The sequence below is a fragment of the Heptranchias perlo genome, chromosome 31, assembly GCF_035084215.1.
Source record: "Heptranchias perlo isolate sHepPer1 chromosome 31, sHepPer1.hap1, whole genome shotgun sequence".
NCBI classification, from domain to species: Eukaryota; Metazoa; Chordata; class Chondrichthyes; order Hexanchiformes; family Hexanchidae; genus Heptranchias; species Heptranchias perlo.
This window is the reverse complement of record NC_090355.1, coordinates 36,787,677-36,815,500: the sequence shown is the minus strand read 5'-3', so window position 1 is coordinate 36,815,500 and position 27,824 is coordinate 36,787,677. Positions and strand designations below refer to the sequence as shown.

General features: G+C 52.7%; 1 protein-coding gene across 1 annotated transcript in view; it reads right to left on the bottom strand.

Moving 5' to 3' along the window:
• LOC137300362 (guanine nucleotide exchange factor VAV2-like) overlaps positions 1 to 27,824 on the bottom strand; it is a 51,006-nt gene that overhangs the window by 7,470 nt on the left and 15,712 nt on the right. The window contains exons 6-15 of the mRNA XM_067969446.1: positions 26,082 to 26,170; positions 19,759 to 19,778; positions 17,454 to 17,478; positions 16,617 to 16,747; positions 13,125 to 13,199; positions 10,855 to 10,904; positions 10,080 to 10,196; positions 4,012 to 4,099; positions 3,153 to 3,276; positions 917 to 1,000 (exon numbers count right to left, since the gene is read on the bottom strand). Of these exons, the coding sequence (XP_067825547.1) occupies positions 917 to 1,000; positions 3,153 to 3,276; positions 4,012 to 4,099; positions 10,080 to 10,196; positions 10,855 to 10,904; positions 13,125 to 13,199; positions 16,617 to 16,747; positions 17,454 to 17,478; positions 19,759 to 19,778; positions 26,082 to 26,170 (803 nt within the window). The remainder of the gene's footprint in view (positions 1 to 916; positions 1,001 to 3,152; positions 3,277 to 4,011; positions 4,100 to 10,079; positions 10,197 to 10,854; positions 10,905 to 13,124; positions 13,200 to 16,616; positions 16,748 to 17,453; positions 17,479 to 19,758; positions 19,779 to 26,081; positions 26,171 to 27,824) is intronic.

Sequence of the window (27,824 nt, the reverse complement as noted above, 5' to 3'; positions counted from 1 at the left end):
CCAGCAGGTAATCGGGAAGGCAAACGGAATATTGGCCTTTATTTCTAGGGGGATGGAGTATAAAAGCAGGGAAGTCATGCTCCAACTGTACAGGGTGCTGGTGAGACCACACCTGGAGTACTGCGTACAGTTCTGGTGCCCTTATTTAAGGAAGGACATACTTGCATTGGAGGCAGTTCAGAGAAGGTTCACTCGGTTGATTCCGGGTATGGAAGGGTTGTCTTATGAGGAAAGATTGAACAGGTTGGGTCCATACTCATTGGAGTTTAGAAGAATGAGAGGAGATCTTATTGAAACATACAAGATTCTGAGGGGACTCGATAGGGTCGATGCTGAGAGGATGTTACCCCTCATGGGGGAATCTAAAACTAGGGGGCATAGTCTCAGAATAAGGGGTCACCCGTTTAAGACAGAAATGAGGAGGAATTTCTTCTCCCAGAGGGTCGTGAATCTTTGGAATTCTTTACCCCAAAAAGCTGTGGAGGCTGAGTCATTGAATACATTCAAGGCCGAGTTAGACAAACTTTTGATCAGCAAGGGAGTCAAAGGATATGGGGAAAGGGCGGGAAAGTGGAGTTGAGGTAAAAATCAGATCAGTCATGATCTCATTAAATGGCGGAGCAGGCTCGAGGGGCCAAATGGCCTACTCCTGCTCCTATCTCTTATGGTCACCAATATTCACAGAGCAGTTACAAGTGGGGTCTGAGAGCGAATCACCTCCCTCACATGGAACTACATTTCTCTCAACCCTACGCCATGGGTTTTGGTTTTGTGTTGCAGGAATCTTCATCCCAGACCCCGGCACCTGGTCTGAGGTTTTAAGTTGCTGATGATGTGTGAAGCTTGAAACTGAGCTGGTCTGTGGGGCTTTAGCAGCAAGTCAGAGCAAAAGGAGAATGCAGTAAAGGAGCTGTACCTGACCAGAAAGGAGCGGAGTTCTGAGACGCAACACTGAAGCCCTGAGGACTAAGAAAAGAAAAGTTGTAGGAAGAGGAGGAGGCTGCAGAAGGTTAGAAAGAGAGGGAGGAACAGTCAGTCCATTGGAATGGTCAGAGCATGAACAAGAAATAAGAAATACTTAAGCAGGAGAATCAATTGGAGCAGCTTTAAAACAAAGAAAAAGCAATAACAATTTTCAGAAAATAAAACTCTTTCAACAAAATAGATGCACCTAAATTTGTGTAAAATGGCTCGTCCACGACAGAACAGTCACAGGACTTCAAAATAATTCACAGCCTCACAGTGAAGAGCTACAGAGGCTGCACCAGCCGCATACAGGGGTACAGAACCCACACTGATCCCTCGAGGCAGCATGGCATCTGCACCAGCTGCACGATAACTAGGGGGCATAGTCTCAGGATAAGGGGTCGGCCAATTAGGACTGAGATGAGGAAAATTTCTTCACTCAGAGGGTAGCGAATCTTTGGGATTCTCTAACCCAGAGAGCTGTGGATGCTCAATTGTTGAATATATTCAAGATCGATAGATTTTTGGACTCTAGGGGAATCAAGGGATATGGGGGTCAGGCTGGAAAGTTGAGGTTGAAGATCAGCCATGATCTGATTGAATGGCGGAGCAGGCTCGAGGGGCCGTATGGCCGACTCCTGCTCCTATTTCTTATGTTCTGATAAGGTATCGAACCAGCCCAGCTGCTCGAGGAGCGTGTTAGACCCGTGCTAACTCTGTGAGCGGGTAATGAACTTGCACCATCCTCATGAGGGGTATTGGACCTACACCAGCTGACAATGGGACATCAAACTGGCACAACTGATTGGCAAACTGGGCAGCGAGCCAGGGTTTGCACCCAATCAGTTTGGCACCGAATCCAATTTTCAGAATCACCCAGCAGTGTGCAGCTGACTGTATTAACGTCAGCCGTTGATGATGCTGCCACAATTGGACAGCTCTTTCAAAGGGCCGGCACAGGGATGATGGGCCGAATGGCCTCTTTCTGTGCTGTAAGATTCTATGAATCTTTGAATTTCCCAGGGTTTCTAGCGTTCTAACTCAGTCAGTCACTGCCCTGTAAAATGCCCCTTCAGGCCTCTAGGGCGAGCTGTTTAAGGAAACCTACCCAACCAACAGTGGCAGCATTTGAGGCCATTCCGAAAACCATTTAGTTGGTCAGAAGCCTTTGTGCCAAGGGTTCTTGCGCGGTATTTTCTGGTCCATCCAAAAGATTGAGACAATGGGAGTTCCCCCTTTACTCATGTGTTTTGGAGGAAGAGCAATGAACAGGTGGGCAGGTCAGGCTCACCAGAGGGAGATGGTGCCCACTAACTCCCCCCTCATATTTACAGGTAGAGGGGGACCTACAGGGCAATAACCAGGCAGAATGGGCTACACAGGCAGCAATCCAGGTGTGTGTCAGCTAAAAGGACACCCATAGGGCTGGCAATGCCCGTGGCAGCAATGGCAAGGTGTAATGGGGATGGTGCCCTAGAGTGACAAACGGCCATGGTCGTCCCAGTCACGTCTCCCCCATTCCTCAGCTGTCACACACTGGGTGGGTGTCTTGTGTTGCACCAACACTTGTCCCAAGACACGGTTTCCTGCCTCCACACTTTCTGTGCCAGGCTCTGTGTTCTGTGCCAGGCTCTGTGTTACCCAAAGCCTAAATACACATTAAATTATGAGCATCCTTTGTGGGGGGTATACCCCCTTCCCCACCCTGGATTCTATCACATTGGGTCTCCGTGCTCCACCCACCCAACCTACTCACACACCATGAAATCCCTCGTCAACACTCGCCCCACTTACCCCCTTGCCTACCCCTTCACTTACCCCCTACCCCCTCACTTACCCCCTCGCCTACCCCTTCACTTATCCCCTACCCCCTCACTTATAGCCTACCCACTCACCTACCCCCAACTTAGCACCTCACCTATCCCCTCACTTACCCCCTCACTTGTCCCCAACTACCCCCTCACCTGCCCCTTCACTTACCCACTCACCTACCCCTACCCCCTCACCTGACCCCTCTTAACCCCTCACCTACCCTCTGCCTCCTCACTTATCCCTCACCTACCTACTTACCCCTTGCCCCCTCACCTACCCTTACCCCCTCACCTATCCCATCCACCGATACTACTTACCCCTTCCCGTTATTTACCCCCGTTCACTAGTGATGACCATGAGAGGGGCTGGGTTACCTGGGGCCCTTGAGTTAGATCGCTGTATGTTTCTCTCTCGCTGTTTGTATGGGTAACGTAACGCTGTATCCAGCTGCTTGAAGCTCTCTTTCAGTGAGTGTGTCTGGTAATATTCGACCAGCTCCTACAATTAAAGAATTTACACCCATCATTACTTAGTAACCTGACTCTACATGGAGAAGTTAACAGAAACCCAGTGGGAGCTCGACTCATTCCTCGGCTCACATTTCGCCCGGTTTCACACGTCCACGCTCTGGGAATGGACTCGGGTGACGAAAGGCTCCTTTTAATTGGTGAACTTTTCCCTGACCCACAAGATGGAGTTTGGTATCATCCCGAACACAGCAGGGTAACAGAAAACTGGCCGAGAACCAGTGATACCTAGGTAGCATCTCCGAGTTCAAGGGCCAACCAGGGTGGGATCAGAGCATCGACTCGGAATGTGTCCTGCTCTAATTAATGGCTCCCCAATGGGATCTTAGATCTCTACCCAAGACCCCACTGAGCCCCAATGGGATCCCAGAACTCGACCCTAACAGGGTATCTAACACATACAGCAAGAAGAACCAGATTGCAGCCCTGATCTGTGCTGCTGGTCTATGTGGAGGCAGGAGCTGGGACCATCCAAATATCCCCCACTCCCCGGGTTCCTACTCCCAATCATTATCCAGTGACTCCTGCTGGAAAATGCTCGTATTTGCATATCAACTAAGGACAACACCAAACTATATGGTGATGCCCGAATGGTGGAATAGCCTGGTAACATACTCTGGGCACAGCTGTGCAGAAAGGTCACTCAGAGGAGGTAACAGACACCTGAAGAACACATCGAACACTGTCAGGAAATGGGGAGACATACCAGGAGACTCTCAAATTTCTTGGCCTCGGTGATGTGAATCCAATTGTCCTTCTCAACAACTTTAATGTGTTTCACCTCATCGTTAAACCTGAGGAGAGGCCATCATTGGAGGGATTGAGCATTGCAAAAACAAACAATATAAACATCAAATATCAAATATTAACATCAAATACTAACGGGATAAAATTCACAAATCAAATTATACATCGGGCTGTGAGAGTAAGTAATGGTCTAGCCCATCCCAGACCAGGACCCATCCCTGACCAGCACAGGTCCCAAATCAGACCAGGCCAGGACCCAGATCAGACACTGTTAACAGGCAATGAATGGACAAAACCCAGAAATAATGATAATTGCTCAGTCAAGTCAAAGTGGACTAAATGCTTCAATGCTGCGAAATCCTCACTAATCATATTCACAGTGACAGCATCACCCTCACCTCACCCTCGCCTCACGCCTCGCACCTCACCCTCACCCTCACCCTCACCCTCACCCCTCGCACCTCACCCTCACCCTCACCCCTCGCACCTCACCCTCGCCTCACGCCTCGCACCTCACCCTCGCCTCACCTCACCCTCACCCTCACCCTCACCCCTCGCACCTCACCCTCGCCTCACGCCTCGCACCTCACCCTCGCCTCACCTCACCCTCACCCTCACCTCACCCCTCGCACCTCACCCTCACCTCACCCTCACCTCACCCTCACCTCACCCCTCGCACCTCACCCTCACCCCTCGCACCTCACCCTCACCCTCACCCCTCGCACCTCACCCTCGCCTCACGCCTCGCACCTCACCCTCGCCTCACCTCACCCTCACCTCACGCCTCGCACCTCACCCTCACCTCACGCCTCGCACCTCACCCTCACCTCACGCCTCGCACCTCACCCTCGCCTCACGCCTCGCACCTCACCCTCACCCTCACCCCCACCCTCACCCTCACCGTCACCTCACCGCTTGCACCTCACCCTCGCCTCACCCTCACCTCACCGCTCGCACCTCACTCTCACCGTCACCGCTCGCACCTCACCCCTCACCCTCACCCTCACCCTCACTGTCACCTCACCACTCGCACCTCACCCTCACCTCACGCCTCGCACATCACCCTCACCCTCACCTCACCGCTCGCACCTCACCCTCACCCTCACCCTCACCCTCACCTCACCCCTCACCCTCACCCCTCGCACCCTCACCCTCACCTCACCCCTCGCACCTCACCCCTCACCCTCACCCCTCGCACCTCACCCTCACCCCTCACCCTCACCCTCACCGCTCGCACCTCACCCTCACCCCTCACCCTCACCCCTCGCACCTCACCCTCACCCCTCACCCTCACCCTCACCGCTCGCACCTCACCCTCACACCTCACCCTCACCCCTCGCACCTCACCCTCACCCTCACCCCTCGCACCTCACCCTCACCCTCACCGCTCGCACCTCACCCTCACCCCTCACCCTCACCCCTCACCCTCACCCCTCGCACCTCACCCTCACCCTCACCCCTCACCCTCACCCTCACCGCTCGCACCTCACCCTCACCTCACCCCTCGCACCTCACCCTCACCCCTCGCACCTCACCCTCACCCCTCGCACCTCACCCTCACCCCTCACCCTCACCTCACCCCTCGCACCTCACCCTCACCCTCACCCCTCACCCCTCGCACCTCACCCTCAACCTCATCCCTCACCCTCACCCCTCACCCTCACCGTCACTGCTCGCACCTCACCCTCACCTTCACCCCTCACCCTCACCTCACCCCTCGCACCTCACCCTCACCTCACCCCTCGCACCTCACCCTCACCGCTTGCACCTCACCCTCACCTCACCCCTCGCACCTCACCCTCACCCTCACCTCACCCCTCGCACCTCACCCTCACCCTCACCGCTCGCACCTCACCCTCACCTCACCCCTCGCACCTCACCCTCACCGCTCGCACCTCACATCTCACCCTCACCCCTCGCACCTCACCCTCACCCTCACTGCTCGCACCTCACCCTCACCCTCACCGCTCGCACCTCACATCTCACCCTCACCCCTCGCACCTCACCCTCACCCTCACCGCTCGCACCTCACATCTCACCCTCACCCCTCGCACCTCACCCTCACCCTCACTGCTCGCACCTCACCCTCACCCTCACCGCTCGCACCTCACCCTCACCCTCACTGCTCGCACCTCACCCTCACTGCTCGCACCTCACCCTCACCCTCACCGCTCGCACCTCACCCTCACCCCTCGCACCTCACCCTCACCCTCACTGCTCGCACCTCACCCTCACCCCTCACCCTCACCCTCACTGCTCGCACCTCACCCTCACCCTCACCGCTCGCACCTCACCCTCACCCCTCGCACCTCACCCTCACCCTCACCGCTCGCACCTCACTCTCACCGTCACCGCTCGCACCTCACCCTCACCCCTCACCCTCACCCTCACCGTCACTGTCACCTCACGCCTCGCACCTCACCCTCACCCTCACCTCACCGCTCGCACCTCACCCTCACCCTCACCTCACCCCTCGCACCTAACCCTCACCTCACCCCTCGCACCTCACCCTCACCTCACCCCTCGCACCTCACCCTCACCCTCACCGCTCGCACCTCACCCTCACCCTCACCCCTCGCACCTCACCCTCACCCTCACCGCTCGCACCTCACCCTCACCCCTCGCACCTCACCCTCACCCCTCACCCCTCGCACCTCACCCTCACCCTCATCCCTCACCTTCACCCCTCACCCTCACCTCACCCCTCTCACCTCACCCTCACCTCACCCCTCGCACCTCACCCTCATCCCTCACCCTCACCCCTCACCCTCACCGTCACTGCTCGCACCTCACCCTCACCTTCACCCCTCACCCTCACCTCACCCCTCTCACCTCACCCTCACCTCACCCCTCTCACCTCACCCTCACCTCACCCCTCGCACCTCACCCTCACCCTCACCCCTCGCACCTCACCCTCACCCCTCACCCTCACCGTCACTGCTCGCACCTCACCCTCACCTTCACCCCTCACCCTCACCTCACCCCTCTCACCTCACCCTCACCCTCACCGCTCGCACCTCACCCTCACCCTCACCCCTCGCACCTCACCCTCACCCTCACCGCTCGCACCTCACCCTCACCCTCACACCTCACCCACACCCCTCACCCTCACCTCGCACCTCACCCTCACCCTCATCCCTCACCCTCACCCCTCACCCTCACCGTCACTGCTCACACCTCACCCTCACCTTCACCCTCACCTCACCCCTCGCACCTCACCCTCACCTCACCCCTCGCACCTCACCCTCACCCTCACCGCTTGCACCTCACCCTCACCCTCACCGCTCGCACCTCACCCTCACCCTCACCTCACCCCTCGCACCTCACCCTCACCCTCACCGCTCGCACCTCACCGCTCGCACCTCACCCTCACCTCACCCCTCGCACCTCACCCTCACCCCTTGAACCTCACCCTCACCTCACCCTCACCCTCACCGCTCGCACCTCACCCTCACCCCTCACCCTCACCGTCACTGCTCGCACCTCACCCTCACCTTCACCCCTCACCCTCACCTCACCCCTCTCACCTCACCCTCACCGTCACCGCTCGCACCTCACCCTCACCCCTCACCCTCACCCTCACCGTCACTGTCACCTCACGCCTCGCACCTCACCCTCACCCTCACCTCACCGCTCGCACCTCACCCTCACCCTCACCTCACCCCTCGCACCTAACCCTCACCTCACCCCTCGCACCTCACCCTCACCTCACCCCTCGCACCTCACCCTCACCCTCACCGCTCGCACCTCACCCTCACCCTCACCCCTCGCACCTCACCCTCACCCTCACCGCTCGCACCTCACCCTCACCCCTCGCACCTCACCCTCACCCCTCACCCCTCGCACCTCACCCTCACCCTCATCCCTCACCTTCACCCCTCACCCTCACCTCACCCCTCTCACCTCACCCTCACCTCACCCCTCGCACCTCACCCTCATCCCTCACCCTCACCCCTCACCCTCACCGTCACTGCTCGCACCTCACCCTCACCTTCACCCCTCACCCTCACCTCACCCCTCTCACCTCACCCTCACCTCACCCCTCTCACCTCACCCTCACCTCACCCCTCGCACCTCACCCTCACCCTCACCCCTCGCACCTCACCCTCACCCCTCACCCTCACCGTCACTGCTCGCACCTCACCCTCACCTTCACCCCTCACCCTCACCTCACCCCTCTCACCTCACCCTCACCCTCACCGCTCGCACCTCACCCTCACCCTCACCCCTCGCACCTCACCCTCACCCTCACCGCTCGCACCTCACCCTCACCCTCACACCTCACCCACACCCCTCACCCTCACCTCGCACCTCACCCTCACCCTCATCCCTCACCCTCACCCCTCACCCTCACCGTCACTGCTCACACCTCACCCTCACCTTCACCCTCACCTCACCCCTCGCACCTCACCCTCACCTCACCCCTCGCACCTCACCCTCACCCTCACCGCTTGCACCTCACCCTCACCCTCACCGCTCGCACCTCACCCTCACCTCACCCCTCGCACCTCACCCTCACCCTCACCGCTCGCACCTCACCGCTCGCACCTCACCCTCACCTCACCCCTCGCACCTCACCCTCACCCCTTGAACCTCACCCTCACCTCACCCTCACCCTCACCGCTCGCACCTCACCCTCACCCTCACCGCTCGCACCTCACCCTCACCGCTCGCACCTCACCCTCACTGCTCGCACCTCACCCTCACCCTCACTGCTCGCACCTCACCCTCACCCTCACTGCTCGCACCTCACCCTCACCCTCACCCCTCGCACCTCACCCTCACTGCTCGCACCTCACCCTCACCCTCACCCCTCGCACCTCACCCTCACCCTCACCGCTCGCACCTCACCCTCACCCTCACTGCTCGCACCTCACCCTCACCCCTCGCACCTAACCCTCACCCCTCGCACCTCACCCTCACCCTCACCGCTCGCACCTCACCCTCACCCTCACTGCTCGCACCTCACCCTCACCCTCACTGCTCGCACCTCACCCTCACCCTCACTGCTTGCACCTCACCCTCACCCTCACTGCTCGCACCTCACCCTCACCCCTCGCACCTCACCCTCACCCCTCGCACCTCACCCTCACCCTCACTGCTCGCACCTCACCCTCACCGCTCGCACCTCACCCTCACCTCACCGCTCGCACCTCACCCTCACCCTCACCGCTCGCACCTCACCCTCACCTCACCGCTCGCACCTCACCCTCACCCTCACCCCTCGCACCTCACCCTCACCCTCACCCCTCGCACCTCACCCTCACTGCTCGCACCTCACCCTCACCCCTCGCACCTCACCCTCACCCCTCACCCTCACCCTCACTGCTCGCACCTCACCCTCACCCTCACTGCTCGCACCTCACCCTCACCCCTCGCACCTCACCCTCACCGTCACCCTCACCCTCACTGCTCGCACCTCACCCTCACCGCTCGCACCTCACCCTCACCCTCACCGCTCGCACCTCACCCTCACCTCACCCCTCGCACCTCACCCTCACCCTCACTGCTCGCACCTCACCCTCACCTCACTCCTCGCACCTCACCCTCACCCTCACCGCTCGCACCTCACCCTCACCGCTCACACCTCACCCTCACTGCTCGCACCTCACCCTCACCCTCATCCCTCACCCTCAGCCTCACCCCTCACCCTCACCACTCGCACCTCACCCTCACCCTCACCCCTCGCACCTCACCCTCACCCTCACCCCTCGCACCTCAGCCTCACCCCTCACCCTCACCACTCGCACCTCACCCTCACCCTCACCCCTCGCACCTCACCCTCACCCCTCACCCTCACCCCTCGCACCTCACCCTCACCCCTCACCCTCACCGCTCGCACCTCACCCTCACCCCTCGCACCTCACCCTCACCCCTCACCCTCACCCTCACCGCTCGCACCTCATCACTCACACCTCATGAAGGTCTGAGCAGTTCTGACCATCAGTACAGTCCTGCTGGTACGCAGCTCCATGTAGACTCCGTGTCCACACAACTTCACAAAAACACAATGTACTCATTGCCAACCTGATACTAATTGCAAATCTTTCAGCCTCCGCGGTCCGCTCGCGGATCAGGTACGTCCCACTCGTGTGCGACTTTAGAAGGTTGTCCGCCTGTCCTCGCTCCAGGTTACCCGCAAACCTAGAGAGAAAAAAGCAATGTTGGAAAGTGGAACAAGTGATCCGTTCCTGTAAAATACACAGAGACTCTACTCCGTTACCCTGTACCTGCCCTGGGAGTGTTTGATGGGACAGTGTCGAGGGAGCTTTACTCTGTATCTAACCCTGTACCTGCCCTGGGAGTGTTTGATGGGACAGTGTAGAGGGAGCTTTACTCTGTATCTAACCCTGTACCTGCCCTGGGAGTGTTTGATGGGACAGTGTAGAGGGAGCTTTACTCTGTATCTAACCCTGTACCTGCCCTGGGAGTGTTTGATGGGACAGTGTAGAGGGAGCTTTACTCTGTATCTAACCCTGTACCTGCCCTGGGAGTGTTTGATGGGACAGTGTAGAGGGAGCTTTACTCTGTATCTAACCCTGTACCTGCCCTGGGAGTGTTTGATGGGACAGTGTAGAGGGAGCTTTACTCTGTATCTAACCCTGTACCTGCCCTGGGAGTGTTTGATGGGACAGTGTAGAGGGAGCTTTACTTTGCAGTTTGTTTTAATCTTTTATAGCTGCCCTTCTCACATTATTTAAGCTCCCTACTTTGAGAGGCTGTGAAGTCAGACTCCCCGAAGAATCATGACCTGCAGTGTGTTATGTACTGGCTGCTATTATCAGTTGCTGACCTGACTTACCAGGGGTACGTGCTGTAGTCGGGCTCTCTCGGAGGTGGTTTAATAAAATGCTGAAAAGGAAAAATTAAAACCAATTATTCCTTTTGCTGAATATTTGATAAGTGAGAGGTTTCAACAACAAAACCTGGGAACACACCCAGCCTGTCGGAGCTGGGAATCTGCAGCATAAAACTCTCAATAGTTCCACTCGGTACAAATAACACCGATGCAGTGCAAGGAGTACTCGGACTTGGTGTCACAACACAGCATTGGGCCAAAGGTCATTCTCCAACACTGAACTGAACGGAATCTGACTTCACGCCCCAGAACACTTTGGCACATCGGCCTGTAACCCAGCCTTAACGGGGGAAGTCAGTCAATGGCCAATAGACCCAGTGAGATACTGAGTCCACAGACTAGGGGTGAATCGATTTTCCTCACCGTGTTGGCTGACTTTGACAAGGATGTCTCTACAAAGGCCCGACAATTATCCTTACTGCCCCATGCCTAGTGACAGGGAAATAAATCAGTCGTTGTTCCTGCTCCTGAGGTCCATCGAGGAGCTCCTGCTGGAAGGTGCGTGTGTGGAGATGTCAGTTGGGGACTGGAATGGCTTTGTCTGTGATGCCGTCCAGGGTAGAATAGGCTGATGACGCTCATTATTCTCACACATGAAGAACGGCCACTTGGGCAAAGTATCAGAGGACATCCAGTGCCCGTGGGACCCGTACCCCAGTGAGAGTCAGTGCCCGTGGGACCCGTACCCCAGTGAGAGTCAGTGTCCGTGGGACCCGTACCCCAGTGAGAGTCAGTGCCCGTGGGACCCGTACCCCAGTGAGAGTCAGTGTCTGTGGGACCCGTACCCCAGTGAGAGTCAGTGTCCGTGGGACCCGTACCCCAGTGAGAGTCAGTGTCCGTGGGACCCGTACCCCAGTGAGAGTCAGTGTCCGTGGGACCCGTACCCCAGTGAGAGTCAGTGTCTGTGGGACCCGTACCCCAGTGAGAGTCAGTGTCTGTGGAACCCGTACCCCAGTGAGAGTCAGTGTCTGTGGGACCCGTACCCCAGTGAGAGTCAGTGTCTGTGGGACCCGTACCCCAGTGAGAGTCAGTGTCTGTGGGACCCGTACCCCAGTGAGAGTCAGTGTCTGTGGAACCCGTACCCCAGTGAGAGTCAGTACCCGTGGAACCCGTACCCCAGTGAGAGTCAGTGTCTGTGGGACCCGTACCCCAGTGAGAGTCCGTGTCTGTGGGACCCGTACCCCAGTGAGAGTCAGTGTCTGTGGGACCCGTACCCCAGTGAGAGTCAGTGTCTGTGGGACCCGTGCCCCAGTGAGAGTCAGTGTCTGTGGGACCCGTACCCCATTGAGAGTCAGTGTCTGTGGGACCCGTACCCCAGTGAGAGTCAGTGTCTGTGGGACCCGTGCCCCAGTGAGAGTCAGTGTCTGTGGGACCCGTACCCCAGTGAGAGTCAGTGTCTGTGGGACCCGTGCCCCAGTGAGAGTCAGTGTCTGTGGGACCCGTACCCCAGTGAGAGTCAGTGTCTGTGGGACCCGTACCCCAGTGAGAGTCAATGTCTGTGGGACCCGCACCCCAGTGAGAGTCAGTGTCTGTGGGACCCGTGCCCCAGTGAGAGTCAGTGTCTGTGGAACCTGTACCCCAGGGAGAGTCAGTGTCTGTGGGACCCGTACCCCAGTGAGAGTCAGTGTCTGTGGAACCCGTACCCCAGTGAGAGTCAGTGTCGGTGGGACCCGTACCCCAGTGAGAGTCAGTGTCTGTGGGACCCGTACCCCAGTGAGAGTCAGGATTGGACAGCCTCAGAGTGACTGGTGATATAGCACAGGACTGGGTTTGCTTCGTTAATGCTGCATCAAGTGGCAGGACACAGTCAGTGTTGAATCCACTATCGCTCTCTGACCTCCGGTCTCTCCTCTAACTCCTCCCGATACATTGTCAGCATGTTGTCCGTTTTTCTATCCAATGTGTACGATCGTGCAGCTTTCTCTATTGAATTCCATTTGCCACAGTTCTGTCAATTTGCAAATATTGTCTGGGCCCTTCTCTAAATCCTTGGCTGCTTCATTAGATTGTACTCTTCCCCCCTGCCCCCCCCAGTATCACCCATGTATCGGACCAGTTTACACCATAATGCTGAATCCAGCTTCTTTATGTAGAGGAGGGAAGGGGAAAGGCAGCAGGTCCTGAGGGAGTGCAGCGGAGTCGTGGGGCTGGAGGCTGGACCCACACAGGGTCAAGGGGACAGTACACAAGGTTCGAAGCTTTATCAAACTTACTCTGCTGTCCACCGGACAAGGCTTCACAGAAGAGCTCGGGAAACAACCAGACCGTTTGGTTTGAATTACCCTCCCCTGGAACAGGCACAGACAGACACAGATTGTTATATTGTAGTTTGGTATCAATCAGTGGAGCCTGGTTACAAGGGCGATACCACACAGACACCTCGCAGGCACACCAGACACACCGTAGACATCCCACAGACACCCAGACATCCCACAGACACCCAGACATCCCACAGACACCCAGACATCCCACAGACACCCAGACATCCCACAGACACTCCTCACACGCACACTCTATTCAGGCCCCCCACTGCCAGTCCAGCCTCATCATACAACCGCTCCCCCGTTCACCCCTGACCTGACACATTGCCCCCCTCCCCCATTCACCCCTGACCTGACACATTGCCCCCCTCCCCCATTCACCCCTGACCTGACACTTTGCCCCCCTCCCCCATTCACCCCTGACCTGACACATTGCCCCCTCCCCCATTCACCCCTGACCTGACACTTTGCCCCCTCCCCCATTCACCCCTGACCTGACACATTGCCCCCCTCCCCCATTCACCCCTGACCTGACACTTTGCCCCTTCCCCCATTCACCCCTGATCTGACACATTGCCCCCCTCCCCCATTCACCCCCTGACCTGACACATTGCCCCCTCCCCCATTCACCCCCTGACCTGACACATTGCCCCCCTCCCCCATTCACCCCTGACCTGACACATTGCCCCCTCCCCCATTCACCCCTGACCTGACACTTTGCCCCTTCCCCATTCACCCCTGACCTGACACATTGCCCCCTCCCCCATTCACCCCTGACCTGACACTTTGCCCCCTCCCCCATTCACCCCTGACCTGACACTTTGCCCCTTCCCCCATTCACCCCTGACCTGACACATTGCCCCCCTCCCCCATTCACCCCCTGACCTGACACATTGCCCCCCTCCCCCATTCACCCCCTGACCTGACACATTGCCCCCTCCCCCATTCACCCCTGACCTGACACATTGCCCCCCTCCCCCATTCACCCCTGACCTGACACATTGCCCCCTCCCCCATTCACCCCTGACCTGACACTTTGCCCCTTCCCCCATTCACCCCTGACCTGACACATTGCCCCCTCCCCCATTCACCCCCTGACCTGACACATTGCCCCCCTCCCCCATTCACCCCCTGACCTGACACATTGCCCCCCTCCCCCATTCACCCCCTGACCTGACACATTGCCCCCCTCCCCCATTCACCCCTGATCTGACACATTGCCCCCCTCCCCCATTCACCCCTGACCTGACACTTTGCCCCCTCCCCCTCTGATACTACAATTTAGCAAGAGGGATATGGAGTCAGGGGTTAAAATGAAATGGACCCGTTATAAACAGGATAAGACTGAAGTGAAGTTTAGACAAAAAATCATGAGAAAAGGAGTAATGTTTAAAAATATTTAAAATGCATGGATTGCAGAGTGTGGGAAATAAACTGGGGGAGAGAGAGAACTGGGACCAATTATTTTACTTAATATTTAATTATATTTCCAGAAATCTGGCTGCAAACTGGACTGGAATGGAAATTAAACAAATTGGGATATATTTAGCAGGGATAGAAAAGATAAGAAAGGAGGTGAAAGGGCAATATTAGTTACGGAGGGAGTTTTTGCTGTCGGGAGGGAGATGCAGGCAGGGAGGGGGCACAGGCAGAGATAGGGGTGTACTACAGGCCTCCAAATTATAGAAAGGAAATGGAGGAGGAAACCTGCAGTCAGATTAGAGCAGGAATAACAAAACAATCCTTCTGGGAGCATTTAATTATCCACTTATCGATTAGGACAGAGAGGGAGTAAATGGAGAAATGGGAGTGGAATTCGTGCGATGTGAACAGGGCTGCCTCCACAAGCAGGGTGTGAATCGGGTTATGGGGCAGAGGTGTTGCTGCAGCAACTTGCATTTCTACAATTCCTTTAACGTTGAAACATGTCCCAAGACGCTCCACAGGAGCTTATAAACTTGACATTGAACCAAAGAGAAACTGGCCCACAGGACCGTAGCGGAACAGTGAGATGTTTTTAATAAGAGATTGCAAAGGTACAGATTAAGGATATTCATTAAAAAAGGAAACTACCAGTAGTTTTAGGATGTCAGAGTTGAATAAAGAGATTAGAAACCAATTACGGACATTAATTACATGGAATGTACAGCATCGAGACAGGCCCAACTGGTCTGTGCACCACACGATTTGGTTATCAGATTCCAGGGGCATTGGCCCGAATTATTGATTCACAACAGGGACTGAGAGTCCTGGTGGGTGGGAAGCTGACCGAGGACACAGTCCTGCATCTTCCTTCAGCATCGACTCGGCCCTAGCCCCGGTTAACCTTGTGCTGGATAAGATGTCGATAAGACGTGTATCAGGACTCTGAGTCAAGCTGTGGGTGGGGCCGGACGCCTCTCTCAGACCCAGCCAGTCAGCCTCTGTGCCGTGAGACCGTGTTGGTGTAGCTGAGCTGGCCGGGGTCAAGCCGAGCCGGACAGAGACCGGGGTGGGGGGGAGGGGGTTTCAATAGGTCATAAAGCAAGGGAATGCTGGTCTTACACAGCTTCCGTGGCAAGGTTGGGGGCTGGGTGCGGATCCCAGAATTTCTGGGGTGGGAGAGGGTGGGGTGTAATTTGTACTTGTGCCCGGTGGCGGGGGCGGTGGGGAGAGAGGCGGATATGGGCCTGATTCTGGCTCCGAAGGGATGGTACGTTATGGTTGGGGGACCGCGGGCAGATCTCCCACCTGCTGCCACCCCCCCAACATCAAGTGGGGGGAATTCCCAGCCTTCCCTGAAAAATTCCTCGCTTCATGCCCTGAGCCCGTGCCAGTTGAGACCTGGACCCGAGTCCCACTGAGGCCTTCAAAAGGTCCCAAACCTTCACCTCAGTAATGTAACTGACCCCCAGTTGACCCATTACCTTATCCACTCAGAGTGGCTCCTTGTGCGGACTGAAGAGTTTATATGGGCCTCGGACAGGCCCTACTCCCCATACCAGGGTGAATGAGTTCGGGCTCAAGGGACCCCAGCAACCCGCCTGCAATTACCCAAATTGACTGCCTCCCTTTTTAAACATAGGACTACACTGTCCACTGCCCAATCCTCCGGCTCACACCCCTCACTCAATATAAGCCTGAAATATCGTTCTAAGGCCTCGGGGATTTCCCCCCTCATCTCCCTCAGGATCCTGGGATATATCCCCTCGGGCCTGGTGTTTTATCTTCCTTTAGCCTAACTAACTGATCCTAACATTTTCCATTTGTCATCACAATATTGTTCATCTTGCTCTCCACCCCTTGCACTGGGCCCTGATAGGGAGGGTCAGTAATGGTCACCGTAGCGGTGATGGTAACGGTAAAGTGTGCTGGTGCAAACCACAGTCACAGGCGCTCCTGCAATCGAATCGCTGAGTTCTGATCCTGCCTGCTTGGCTCGGAGCTCTCTCCAACGAGTCTCACCTCCCACCAGAGTGAGTCGGGATCGCCCTTGAGCAGTTCTACGATTTCTCCGGTCTGGAAGCTGAGGACTGGTTTCCCCACCGGTGGAGGGGGAGTGCCCTGGTAGTTACGAACGGCCAACATTCTGGGACCTTGAAAAAATAAACACAAATGACCTATTTCTGTCATGTTCCCAAATCTGCAGCGAGAAGATCGAAAGGGGCAGAGAAATACGAGGGAAGCAAGAAGCTGCAATCTGAGTGTGTCCAATGTATGAACGCCACAAACACCGTTGACAGCACAAACAGAACCAAAACACTATGTAGGGACAAAAGGTAGGAGGAATGTTGGGTTTGTACTTCAGTCACTGCCATCTCCTGAAACCCATCTTGATCACTTTCAAGATGGCCCAGTGCCTAGCACTCTCGCCTCTGAGTCAGAGGGTCATGAGTTCAAGCCCCAATCCAGAGACTTGAGCACAAGATCTAGGCTGACACTCCCAGTGCAGTTAAACCAAGGCCCCGTCTGCCCTCTCAGATGGATGTAAAAGATCCCATGGTCACTTTTGGAACAAGAGCAGGGGAGTTCTCCCCAGTGACTTGGGCCAATGTTTATCCCTCTAGCAACATCACGAGAAAACAGATTATCTGGTCATTTATCTCAATGCTGCCTTGTGGGATCTTGCTGTGCACAAGTTGGCTGCTGCGTTTCCTACATTATAACAGTGACTACACTTTAAAAAGTACTTCATTGGCTGTAAAGCACTTTGGCATGACCTGAGGTGGTGAAAGGTGCTATAGAAATGGGAGCTCATGTGTTGTATGGAGTTTTCCCCTCCCACAGGGAGTTTGCAATTACCTGCTGCCGGCTGCTGGCATCCATCCTGTTAAGAAAGGCAGAAAGATTTACTTGTTTTGTATAAAATCAGATTACATTTTCCTTTTACTCTGTAATCCTGTGAGTTATGGCAGACTGTGCACTGTACAATCTGATGTGAGACACACAGCGAGGGATCCTCACCCGTCCCCAGGTCAGAGTGGGGCAGAGGGCCTCGGACGCATACACCTCAGGGCGCACCCCCTCACCACATCTCCCCACCCCCCTCACCCCTTCTCCCCAATGCCTCTCCCCACCACCCACCCCCAGCACCCCTGGAACCCGTACCCCAGTGAGAGTCAGTGTCTGTGGGACCCGTACCCCAGTGAGAGTCAGTGTCTGTGGGACCCGTACCCCAGTGAGAGTCAGTGTCTGTGGGACCCGTACCCCAGTGAGAGTCAGTGTCTGTGGGACCCGTACCCCAGTGAGAGTCAGTGTCTGTGGGACCCGTACCCCAGTGAGAGTCAGTGTCCGTGGGACCCGTACCCCAGTGAGAGTCAGTGTCCGTGGGACCCGTACCCCAGTGAGAATCAGTGTCTGTGGAACCCGTACCCCAGTGAGAGTCAGTGTCTGTGGAACCTGTACCCCAGTGAGAGTCAGTGTCTGTGGAACCCGTACCCCAGTGAGAGTCAGTGTCTGTGGGACCCGTACCCCAGTGAGAGTCAGTGTCTGTGGGACCCGTACCCCAGTGAGAGTCAGTGTCTGTGGGACCCGTACCCCAGTGAGAGTCAGTGTCCGTGGGACCCGTACCCCAGTGAGAGTCAGTGTCCGTGGGACCCGTACCCCAGTGAGAATCAGTGTCTGTGGAACCCGTACCCCAGTGAGAGTCAGTGTCTGTGGAACCTGTACCCCAGTGAGAGTCAGTGTCTGTGGAACCCGTACCCCAGTGAGAGTCAGTGTCTGTGGGACCCGTACCCCAGTGAGAGTCAGTGTCTGTGGGACCCGTACCCCAGTGAGAGTCAGTGTCTGTGGGACCCGTACCCCAGTGAGAGTCAGTGTCTGTGGGACCCGTACCCCAGTGAGAGTCAGTGCCCGTGGGACCCGTACCCCAGTGAGAGTCAGTGTCTGTGGGACCCGTACCCCAGTGAGAGTCAGTGTCCGTGGGACCCGTACCCCAGTGAGAGTCAGTGTCCGTGGGACCCGTACCCCAGTGAGAGTCAGTGCCCGTGGGACCCGTACCCCAGTGAGAGTCAGTTTCTTTGAGATGGGGAAAAAATTGACAAAAAGATTGCCACTAGGATCAGTGCTGGGGCCTCAACTATTTAAAATCTATATCGGTGACTTGGATGAAGGGACCGAATGTATTGTTGCTAAATTTGCTGATGATACAATGGTAGGTGGGAAAGTAAGTTGTGAAGAGGACAGAAGGAGTCTGCAAAGGGATATCGATAGGTTAAGTGAGTGGGCAAAAATTTGGCAGATGGAGGATAATGTGGGAAAATGTGAACTTGTCCACTTTGGCAGGAGGAATAGAAAAGCAGTATATTATTTAAATGGAGAGAGATTGCAGAACTCTGAGGTACAGAGGGATCTGGGTGTCCTGGTACATGAATCACAAAAAGTTAGTATGCAGGTACAGCAAGTGATTAGGAAGGCAAATGGAATGTTGTCATTTATTGCAAGGGGAATGGAATATAAAAGTAGAGATGTTTTGCTACAGTTGTACAAGGCATTGGTGAGACCACATCTAGAATACTGTGTGCAGTTTTAGTCTCCTTATTTAAGAAAGGACATAATTGCTTTAGAGGCAGTTCAGAGAAGGTTCACTCGACTGATTCCTGGGATGAGGGGGTTATCTTATGAGGAAAGGTTGGACAAGTTGGGCCTGTACACACTGGAGTTTAGAAGAATGAGAGGTGATCTTATTGAAACATATAAGATCCTGAGGGGACGAGAAGGGGTAGATGCTGAGAGGATGTTTCCCCTTGTGGGAGAGACTAGAACTCGGGGGCACAGTTTAAAAATAAGGGGTCTCCCATTTAAAACAGAGATGAGGAGAAATTTTTTCTCTCAGAGGGTGGTGAGTCTGTGGAACTCCCTTCCCCAGAGAGCGGGGGAGGCAGGGTCACTGAATATTTTTAAGGCTGAGTTAGATAGATTCCTGATTAACAAGGGAGTCAAAGGTTACAGTAGGTAGACGGGAAAGTAGGGTTGAGGTCACAATCAGATCAGCCATGATCTTATCAAATGGCACAGCAGGCTCGAGGGGCCGAATGGCCTACTCCTGCTCTTAATTTGTATGTTTGTAAAAAAAAGGGGATATCTCTTAATTTCACTAATAACTTACCAGATCATCAGCTGGCGTGTCTGTAAGGAAAAAGAGAGATTGTTAGATGTAAAACGTGCAAAGCCATCGGATCATGAGTCTCAGCATGTCTCCTGCTGGGATTCAGCCGTTCACTCAATCACTCAGCTCCCACTTCAGGCTTTCCTCACACACGGAGCTCTGGGCAATGGCGTGTCTGAGAATCTCCGCGATCCAGGGATCCTGGGGTGGATTGACAGTCCAGTCATAGTAACAGGAGGGGTGGGATGGAGTGATGGGCTGTCAGGTAGAGTGTGAGGCGGAGAGGTCCATACAAGTGGGGAACAACATAAGAACATAAGAAATAGGAGCAGGAGTAGGCCATTCGGCCCCTCGAGCCTGCTCCGCCATTCAATAAGATCATGGCTGATCTGATCCTAACCTCAAATCTAAATTCATGTCCACTTTCCTGCCCGCTCCCCGTAACCCCTAATTCCCTTTACTTCTAGGAAACTGTCGATTTCTGTTTTAAATTTATTTACTGATGTAGCTTCCACAGCTTCCTGGGGCAGCAAATTCCACAGACCTACCACCCTCTGAGTGAAGAAGTTTCTCCTCATCTCAGTTTTGAAAGAGCAGCCCCTTATTCTAAGATTATGCCCCCTAGTTCTAGTTTCACCCATCCTTGGGAACATCCTTACCGCATCCACCCGATCAAGCCCCTTCACAATCTTATATGTTTCAATAAGATCGCCTCTCATTCTTCTGAACTCCAATGAGTAGAGTCCCAATCTACTCAACCTCTCCTCATATGTCCACCCCCTCATCCCCGGGATTAACCGAGTGAACCTCAAATCAAGAGAAATTTCTTCATGTAACATACATGGTGGGATGGCTCGGCTATTCTGTTATCATATCTCTCTCTGTACTTGTACCACAACAGGGAAAAGTTTAAATTAATTTGATCAAGGCCCCTCCAATCACCATCCAAACTGTTTCAGTGGATTATCTCTGACCAAGATCCTCGAGAGTACAATAACAATTCCCATTTATACAGCGCCTTTAACGTAGTGAAATGTCCCAAGACGCTTCACAGGAGCGTAAATCAGACAAAATTTGACACCGAGCCACATAAGGAGATATTAAGACAGGTGACCAAAAGCTCGGTCAAAGAAGTAGGTTTTAAGGAGTGCCTTAAAGGAGGAGAGAGAGGTGGAGAGAGGTCGCACTGAGTGCATCGCAAGCAGAGTGGGGACTTGAGAATTTGGTGAGTGTGGGAATTATGTGTAGGGGGAAGGAGGTGCTAAGTTTTAAGAAAAAAAGCAAAAAAAACCCAAAACAGACTAAAAAGTAATTATCTATAAATAAATCTAGAGTAAGATATGGCAGAGCAGGTTGTCTGGACTGCAGTATTTAGGAGTTTGTGGACAGCGAGAATGTCCCGAGTGAACACATCTGCAGTCGATGTCTCCACCTCGAATCTCTCCGGCTCAGAGTCATTGAGCTGGAGTGTGAGTTGGAGACACTCCGACACATTAGGGAGGGGGTGGAGTATCTGGACAGTTTGCTCCAGACCTCGGTCACACCCGGTAGAGGTACAGGATCAGAACGGGGTTGGTGTGACCAATAGTGTACAGAGTAAGGGGAACCCAGGTGAGGTAGAGAACGAGGATCCGCAGATACTGATCCTGTCCAACAGGTACAATGTACTTGCAACCTGTGAGGATAATGATAAAAACTGTCAGAGGGACAGCCAGAATGCTGACCGTGGCACCCTGGAGCAGGAGGCTGTCCTGGCGGAGGAGAAGTGTGATGTGGTAGTTGTAGGGGATTCAATAATTAGGGGGACAGATAGCATCCTTTGTAAGCAGGATTGAGAGTCCCCGATGGTATGTTGCCTACCTGGTGCCAGGGTGAGGGACATCTCACACCAGCTCGAAAGTATATTGGAGAGGGAGGGGGAGGATCCAGTCGTTTTGGTCCATGTTCAGACCAACAACAAAGGAAAGAGTGAGCAAAAGATCCTGTTCAGCGAGTACCAGGAGTTAAATTGAAGAACAGGACCTCAAGGGTTATAATCTCTGGATTATCACCCAAGCCAGGTACAAATTGGTGCAGAGATAAGCAGATTAGGGAGGTGAACATGTGGGTGAAGGATTGGTGTGGGAAAGAGGGGCTCCATTTCATAGGACACTGGCACCAGTACTGGCACAGGAAGGAACTGTACCCTTGGGACGGGCTTCACCTGAACCGGGCTGGGACCCGGTCCTAGCGGAAAGGTTAAATAGGGCGGTCACAAAGACTTTAAACTAGTAAATGGGGAGGGGGGTGCTCAGGTAGAAAAGGCACTATAAATAATAATTCTAAAACAAACGAAAAGGAAGAGAGTAGAATGATAGTCAGAAATTATGCTTTAGGCACTACAGGTAAAGGGAAAACTAAAAGATGTAAAATAATTAAATCAGGAGAGAGAAATAAGAAATGGTGAGAAAAACAACATTAGAGCAGAAGAACAGGTCAGGGTGTGTGGCCCAAATAAGCGTTCTTTATACAAACGCATGGAGTATAAGGAACAAACTGAATGAATTGTAGGCACAAATTCAACTTAGAGAGTACGACATGGTGCCCGTTACTGAGACATGGCTGCAATTCGGTCAGGACTGGGAACTGAATATACCAGGTTATAGGGTCAATAGGAAGGGTAGGGAAACTGGTAGAGGGGAAGGGGTGGCCTTAGTGATTAAGGATGAAATTACTTCAATGATAAGAGAGGATATAACGAGAGGTGAGCAGGCAGTGGAGACTTTATGGGTAGAATTAAGAAACAGAAAAGGATTTAAGACTGTCGGGGGAGTTGTGTATAGGCCCCCTGGTGTTCAAAAAAGAATTTAACAAGATACAGAACCAGTTTATACCCCAAGGAGCAAGAACTCTACTTACCAATAAAACAGCCATGGACGACAAAAGAGGTGAGAGACAACATAAAACTAAAAGAAAAAGCATTCAAAAATGCAAAAACTAGCACAGATCCTGGCGACTGGGGGAGATACAAAGAACAGCAAAGGGTGACAAAACAGATAGTAAGAGCTGCAAGAAGGGAGTATGAAAAGAAAGTTGGAAGGGATATCAAAATCAACACAAAACATTTTTACAATTATATTAAGAGAAAGAGGTTTCTCAAGAGCAATGTGGCCCCTTAAACACTGATAATGCTGATATTGTAAATGAAAATAAGGAAATGGCAGACATGTTAAATAATTACTTTGTGTCAGTATTTACAGTAGTGGAAGAGGATAGCATGCCTGAAATCCCAAGGAAACTAATTTTGAATCAGGGACAGGGACTCACCATAATTAACATAAGCAAATTAACATTAATGAAGAAAACAATGGCACTAAAGAGTGACAAATCCCCAGGACCAGATGGTTTCCATCCCAGGGTTTTAAAGGAAGTCGGTGAGAACATTGCAGAAGCCCTAACTATAATCTTCCAAAGTTTTCTCGATTCAGGAACCGATACTTTAGATTGGAAAATTGCACATGTCACTGCACTATTTAAGAAAGGTGAGAGAGGGAAACCAGGGAATTATAGGCCAGTTAGCCTAACATCTGTTGTCGGGAAATTACTAGAGTCTATAATGAAGGATAGAGTGACTGAACACCTTGAAAATTTTCAGTTGATCAGAGAGAGCCAGCGGGGATTTGTAAAGGCTCAGGGTCATGCCTGACGAACCTGATTGAATTTTTTGAAGAGGTGACTAAAGTAGTCGACAGGGGAATGTCAATGGATGTTGTTTATATGGACTTCCAGAAGGCATTTGATAAAGTCCCTCATAAGAGATTGTTAACTAAAGTTGAAGCTCATAGAATTGAGGGCAAATTATTGACCGGGTTAGGAAATTGGCTGAGCGACAGGAGACAGAGAGTTGGGATAATGGGCAGGTACTCAAATTGGCAGGATGTGACTAGTGATGTCCCACAGGGATCTGTGTTGGGGCCTCAATTATTCACTGTATTTATCAATGACTTAAGATGACGGGATAGAGAACCACATATCCAAGTTTGTCGATGACACAAAGATAGGCAGCATTGTAAGCAGTGTAGATGGAAGCATAAATTACAGAGAGATATTAATAGATTAAGTGAATGGGCAAAACTGTGGCAAATGGATTTCATTGTAGGCAAGTGTGAGATCATCCACTTTGGACCTAAAAAGGGTAGAACAGGGTACTTTCTAAATGGTGAAAAGCTCAAAACAGTTGAGGTCCAAAGAGACTTAGGGGTTCATGTACACAGATCATTAAAATGTCATGGACAGGTACAGAAAACAATCAAGAAGGCTAATGGAATGCTGGCCTTTATATCTAGAGGACTAGAGTACAAGGGGGTAGAAGTTATGCTGCAGCTATACAAAACCCTGGTTAGACCGCACCTGGAGTACTGTGAGCAGTTCTGGGCACCGCACCTTCGGAAGGACATATTGGCCTTGGAGGGAGTGCAGCGTAGATTCACTAGAATGATATCTGGACTCCAAGGGTTTAATTACGAGGAGAGATTACACAAACTAGGGTTGTATTCCCTGGAATTTAGAAGATTAAAGGGTGATTTGATCAAAATTTTCAAGATATTAAGGGGAACTGATAGGGTGGATAGAGTGAAGTTAGGAAACACTTCTACACACAAAGGGTGGGAGAAGTTTGGAATTCTCTTCCACAAACGGCAGTTGATGCTAGCTCAATTGTTAATTTTAAATCTGAGATTGATAGATTTTTGTTAATCAATGGCATTAAGGGATATGGGGCTAAGGCGGGTATGTGGAGTTCGGTCACAGATCAGCCATGATCTTACTGAATGGGGGAACAGGCTGACGGGGCTGAATGGCCTCCTCCTGTTCCTAGAGAGGCGGAGAAGTTTAGGGAGGGAATTCCAGAGCTTAGGACCTAGGCAGCTGAAGGCACGGCCGCCAATGGTCGGGCAAAGGAAATCGGGGATGGACAAGAGGCCAGAATTGGAGGAGCTGAACCCTGAACCTCAACCTTGTCCTGCAGCACAGTGAAATTCAGCTCCGAGCAATACAGTGAATCCTGGGTAGAATTACATCACCGGGACTCCCCTGTGCTCTCTCGTACTGTTATAAACCTCGAACAAAAACCCCCAGGTTTGTGAAACAGAACGTTAGCTATCAACCAGCTCCTTGTACCCAAAGGGCATTGCACAAGGGAGGAGCAACAGCATATCAGTGTGCAGCAGCAGTGAGTTCACTATCAGCGCTCCTGCAGACCTGGACCATTCCCCACAACTGCACTCACTGACTCACAATCAGCAGCAGTTGGTGTTGTTCAGACACTAAACAATCACAAAAAAAATATGGTTTATTAAAGGAGCACATGGGATAAGAACATAAGAACATAAGAAATAGGAGCAGGAGTAGGCCAATCGGCCCTTCGAGCCTGCTCCGCCATTCAATAAGATCATGGCTGATCTGATCCTAACCTCAAATCTAAATTCATGTCCAATTTCCTGCCTGCTCCCCGTAACCCCTAATTCCCTTCACTTCGAGGAAACTGTCTATTTCTGTTTTAAATTTATCTAATGATGTAGCTTCCACAGCTTCCTGGGGCAGCAAATTCCACAGACCTACTACCCTCTGAGTGAAGAAGTTTCCCCTCATCTCAGTTTTGAAGGAGCAGCCCCTTATTCTAAGATTATGCCCCCTCGTTCTAGTTTCACCCATCCTTGGGAACATCCTTACCGCATCCACCCAATCAAGCCCCTTCACAATCTTATATGTTTCAATAAGATCGCCTCTCATTCTTCTGAACTCCAATGAGTAGAGTCCCAATCTACTCAACCTCTCCTCATATGTCCGCCCCCTTATCCCCGGAATTCAAGACTGAGATCGATAAATTTTTGGACTCTAAGGGAATCAAGGGATATGGGGATCGGGCGGGAAAGTGGAGTTGAGGTCAAAGATCGGCCATGATCTGATTGAATGGCGGAGCAGGCTCGAGGGCCCACTCCTGCTCCTATTTTTTATGTTCTTTACTCTGTATCTAACCCGTGCTGTACCTGCCCCGGGAGTGTTTGATGGGACAGTGTAGAGGGAGCTTTACTCTGTATCTAACCCGTGCTGTACCTGCCCTGGGAGTGTTTGATGGGACAGTGTGGAGGGAGCTTTACTCTGTATCTAACCCATGCTGTACCTGCCCTGGGAGTGTTTGATGAGGATGCCTCTGTGCCTCACCCTCACCCCAGAGTTATTTACATTTCAAGTCAATGATTATTGTCCTAAATATAGAGGGTGGATCACAGAACGAGTGCCTCTCGGCACCGCCCCAATAACAGCCCGGGCTGTGGATTACGTACGTAACTTGCATTGTGCTGCTGTCTCCAGACATTCTTTGTGGGCTCCAGCGCCACAGTTAGAACAAGTGTATCCTTGGTAAAAGATCCCTCTGTGGGATAGAGCAGAAAGATACAGAGACGGCATTAGAGTGATTTAAAGAGTGTCGGGGCTAATTACACAGTCAGAAAAATATCGAAACTAGATTAACAAAAGGACTGAAACATAAACAGAAAATGCTGGCAATGTCTCAGCTTCAGAAAGGGAAAGTCGGAATTGTTCGATCGATCGATCGAACTGAGCAATGTCATATCCGAATCTGAGACACTGACGGACCTGCTGTTTATACCAAGAGTACATTTCCTTTATCACTAATACTGATTACAAGCACAACCTTTGAGACATCCTTTCACCAGGTGTTAATCCGAGAGCCCCTCTGCCTGCTCGGGTGGGTGTTAAGGATTTCAGGAAACTATTCGAAGAGGATGAGCAAGTTCTCCCACTGCCCTGGCCAACTCTCCAACATCGGCATAAACAGAGAAAACTTGAATTTATAGCACCTTATCAATTATCAGGACCCCCTAAAGGGCTTCACAGCCAATCAATCTCTTTTAAATTGCAGTCACTGTTGTTATGTGGGCAGCTGATTTGTGCACAGCAAGATCCCACAAATGTGCAAATAAGATGAGTGACAAGTTAACCTATTTTCGTCCGCTTGGGCGAATGAGAAATATTGGCCCAGGAGACTGGGAGAATTCCCCTGCTCTTATTCCAATAGTGGCTATGGGATCTTTTACATCCACCTTGCTTTCCTGGAGACAGACTGAGAGTTACATATAGTAACATTGAGTCTAGAGCAAAGAAACGGGCCATTCGGCCCAACGGGTCTGTGCTGGTGTTTATGCTCCACACGAGCCTCCTCCCTCCCCTCTTCATCTCACCCTATCAGCATCTCCTTCTATTCTTTTCTCCCTCATGTGTTTATCCAGCTTCCACTTAAACATATCTGTGTTCGTCGCCTCAACTACTCCTTGTGGGAGCGAGTTCCACATTCTCACCACTCTCTGGGTAAAGAAGTTTCTCCTGAATTCCCTATTGGATTTATTAGTGACTATCTTATATTTATGACCTCTAGTTTTGGACAACTCCACAAGAGGAAATATTTTCTCTACATCTACCCTATCAAACCCTTTCATTATCTTAAAAGGTTAGAAATCAGGTCACCCCTCAGCCTTCTCTTTCCAGAGAAAAGAGCCCCAGCCTGTTCAGCCTTTCCTGATAAGTATATCTTCTCAGTTCTGGCATCATCCTTGTGAATCTTTTTTTGCACTTTCTCCAATGCCTCTATATCCTTTTTATAATATGGAGACCAGGCCCCTGTGGAACATCACTTCCCACCTTTTGCCAGTCTGAGGAGCTACCCTTAACCCCAATTCGCTCTTCTGTTTTGTAGCCAGCTTGCTATCCATTCTGCTACCTGTCCCGACTCCAAATGCTCTGACCTTAGTCACGAGTCTCTAATGCGGTACCTTATCAAAGACCTTTTGAAAATCCAAATGTATTGCACCTACTACATTACCCTTGTCTACTCTTTCTGTTACTTCAAAGAATTCAGTCAAGTTGGTCAAGCCTGACTTTCCCTTTTGAAATCTGTGCTGACTTTATATATCTTTACTGAGTTTCCTGGGGGGCAGACTGCGAGTTTCCTGGGGGGGGCAGACTGCGAGTTTCCTGGGGGGGGCAGACTGCGAGTTTCCAGGGGGGAG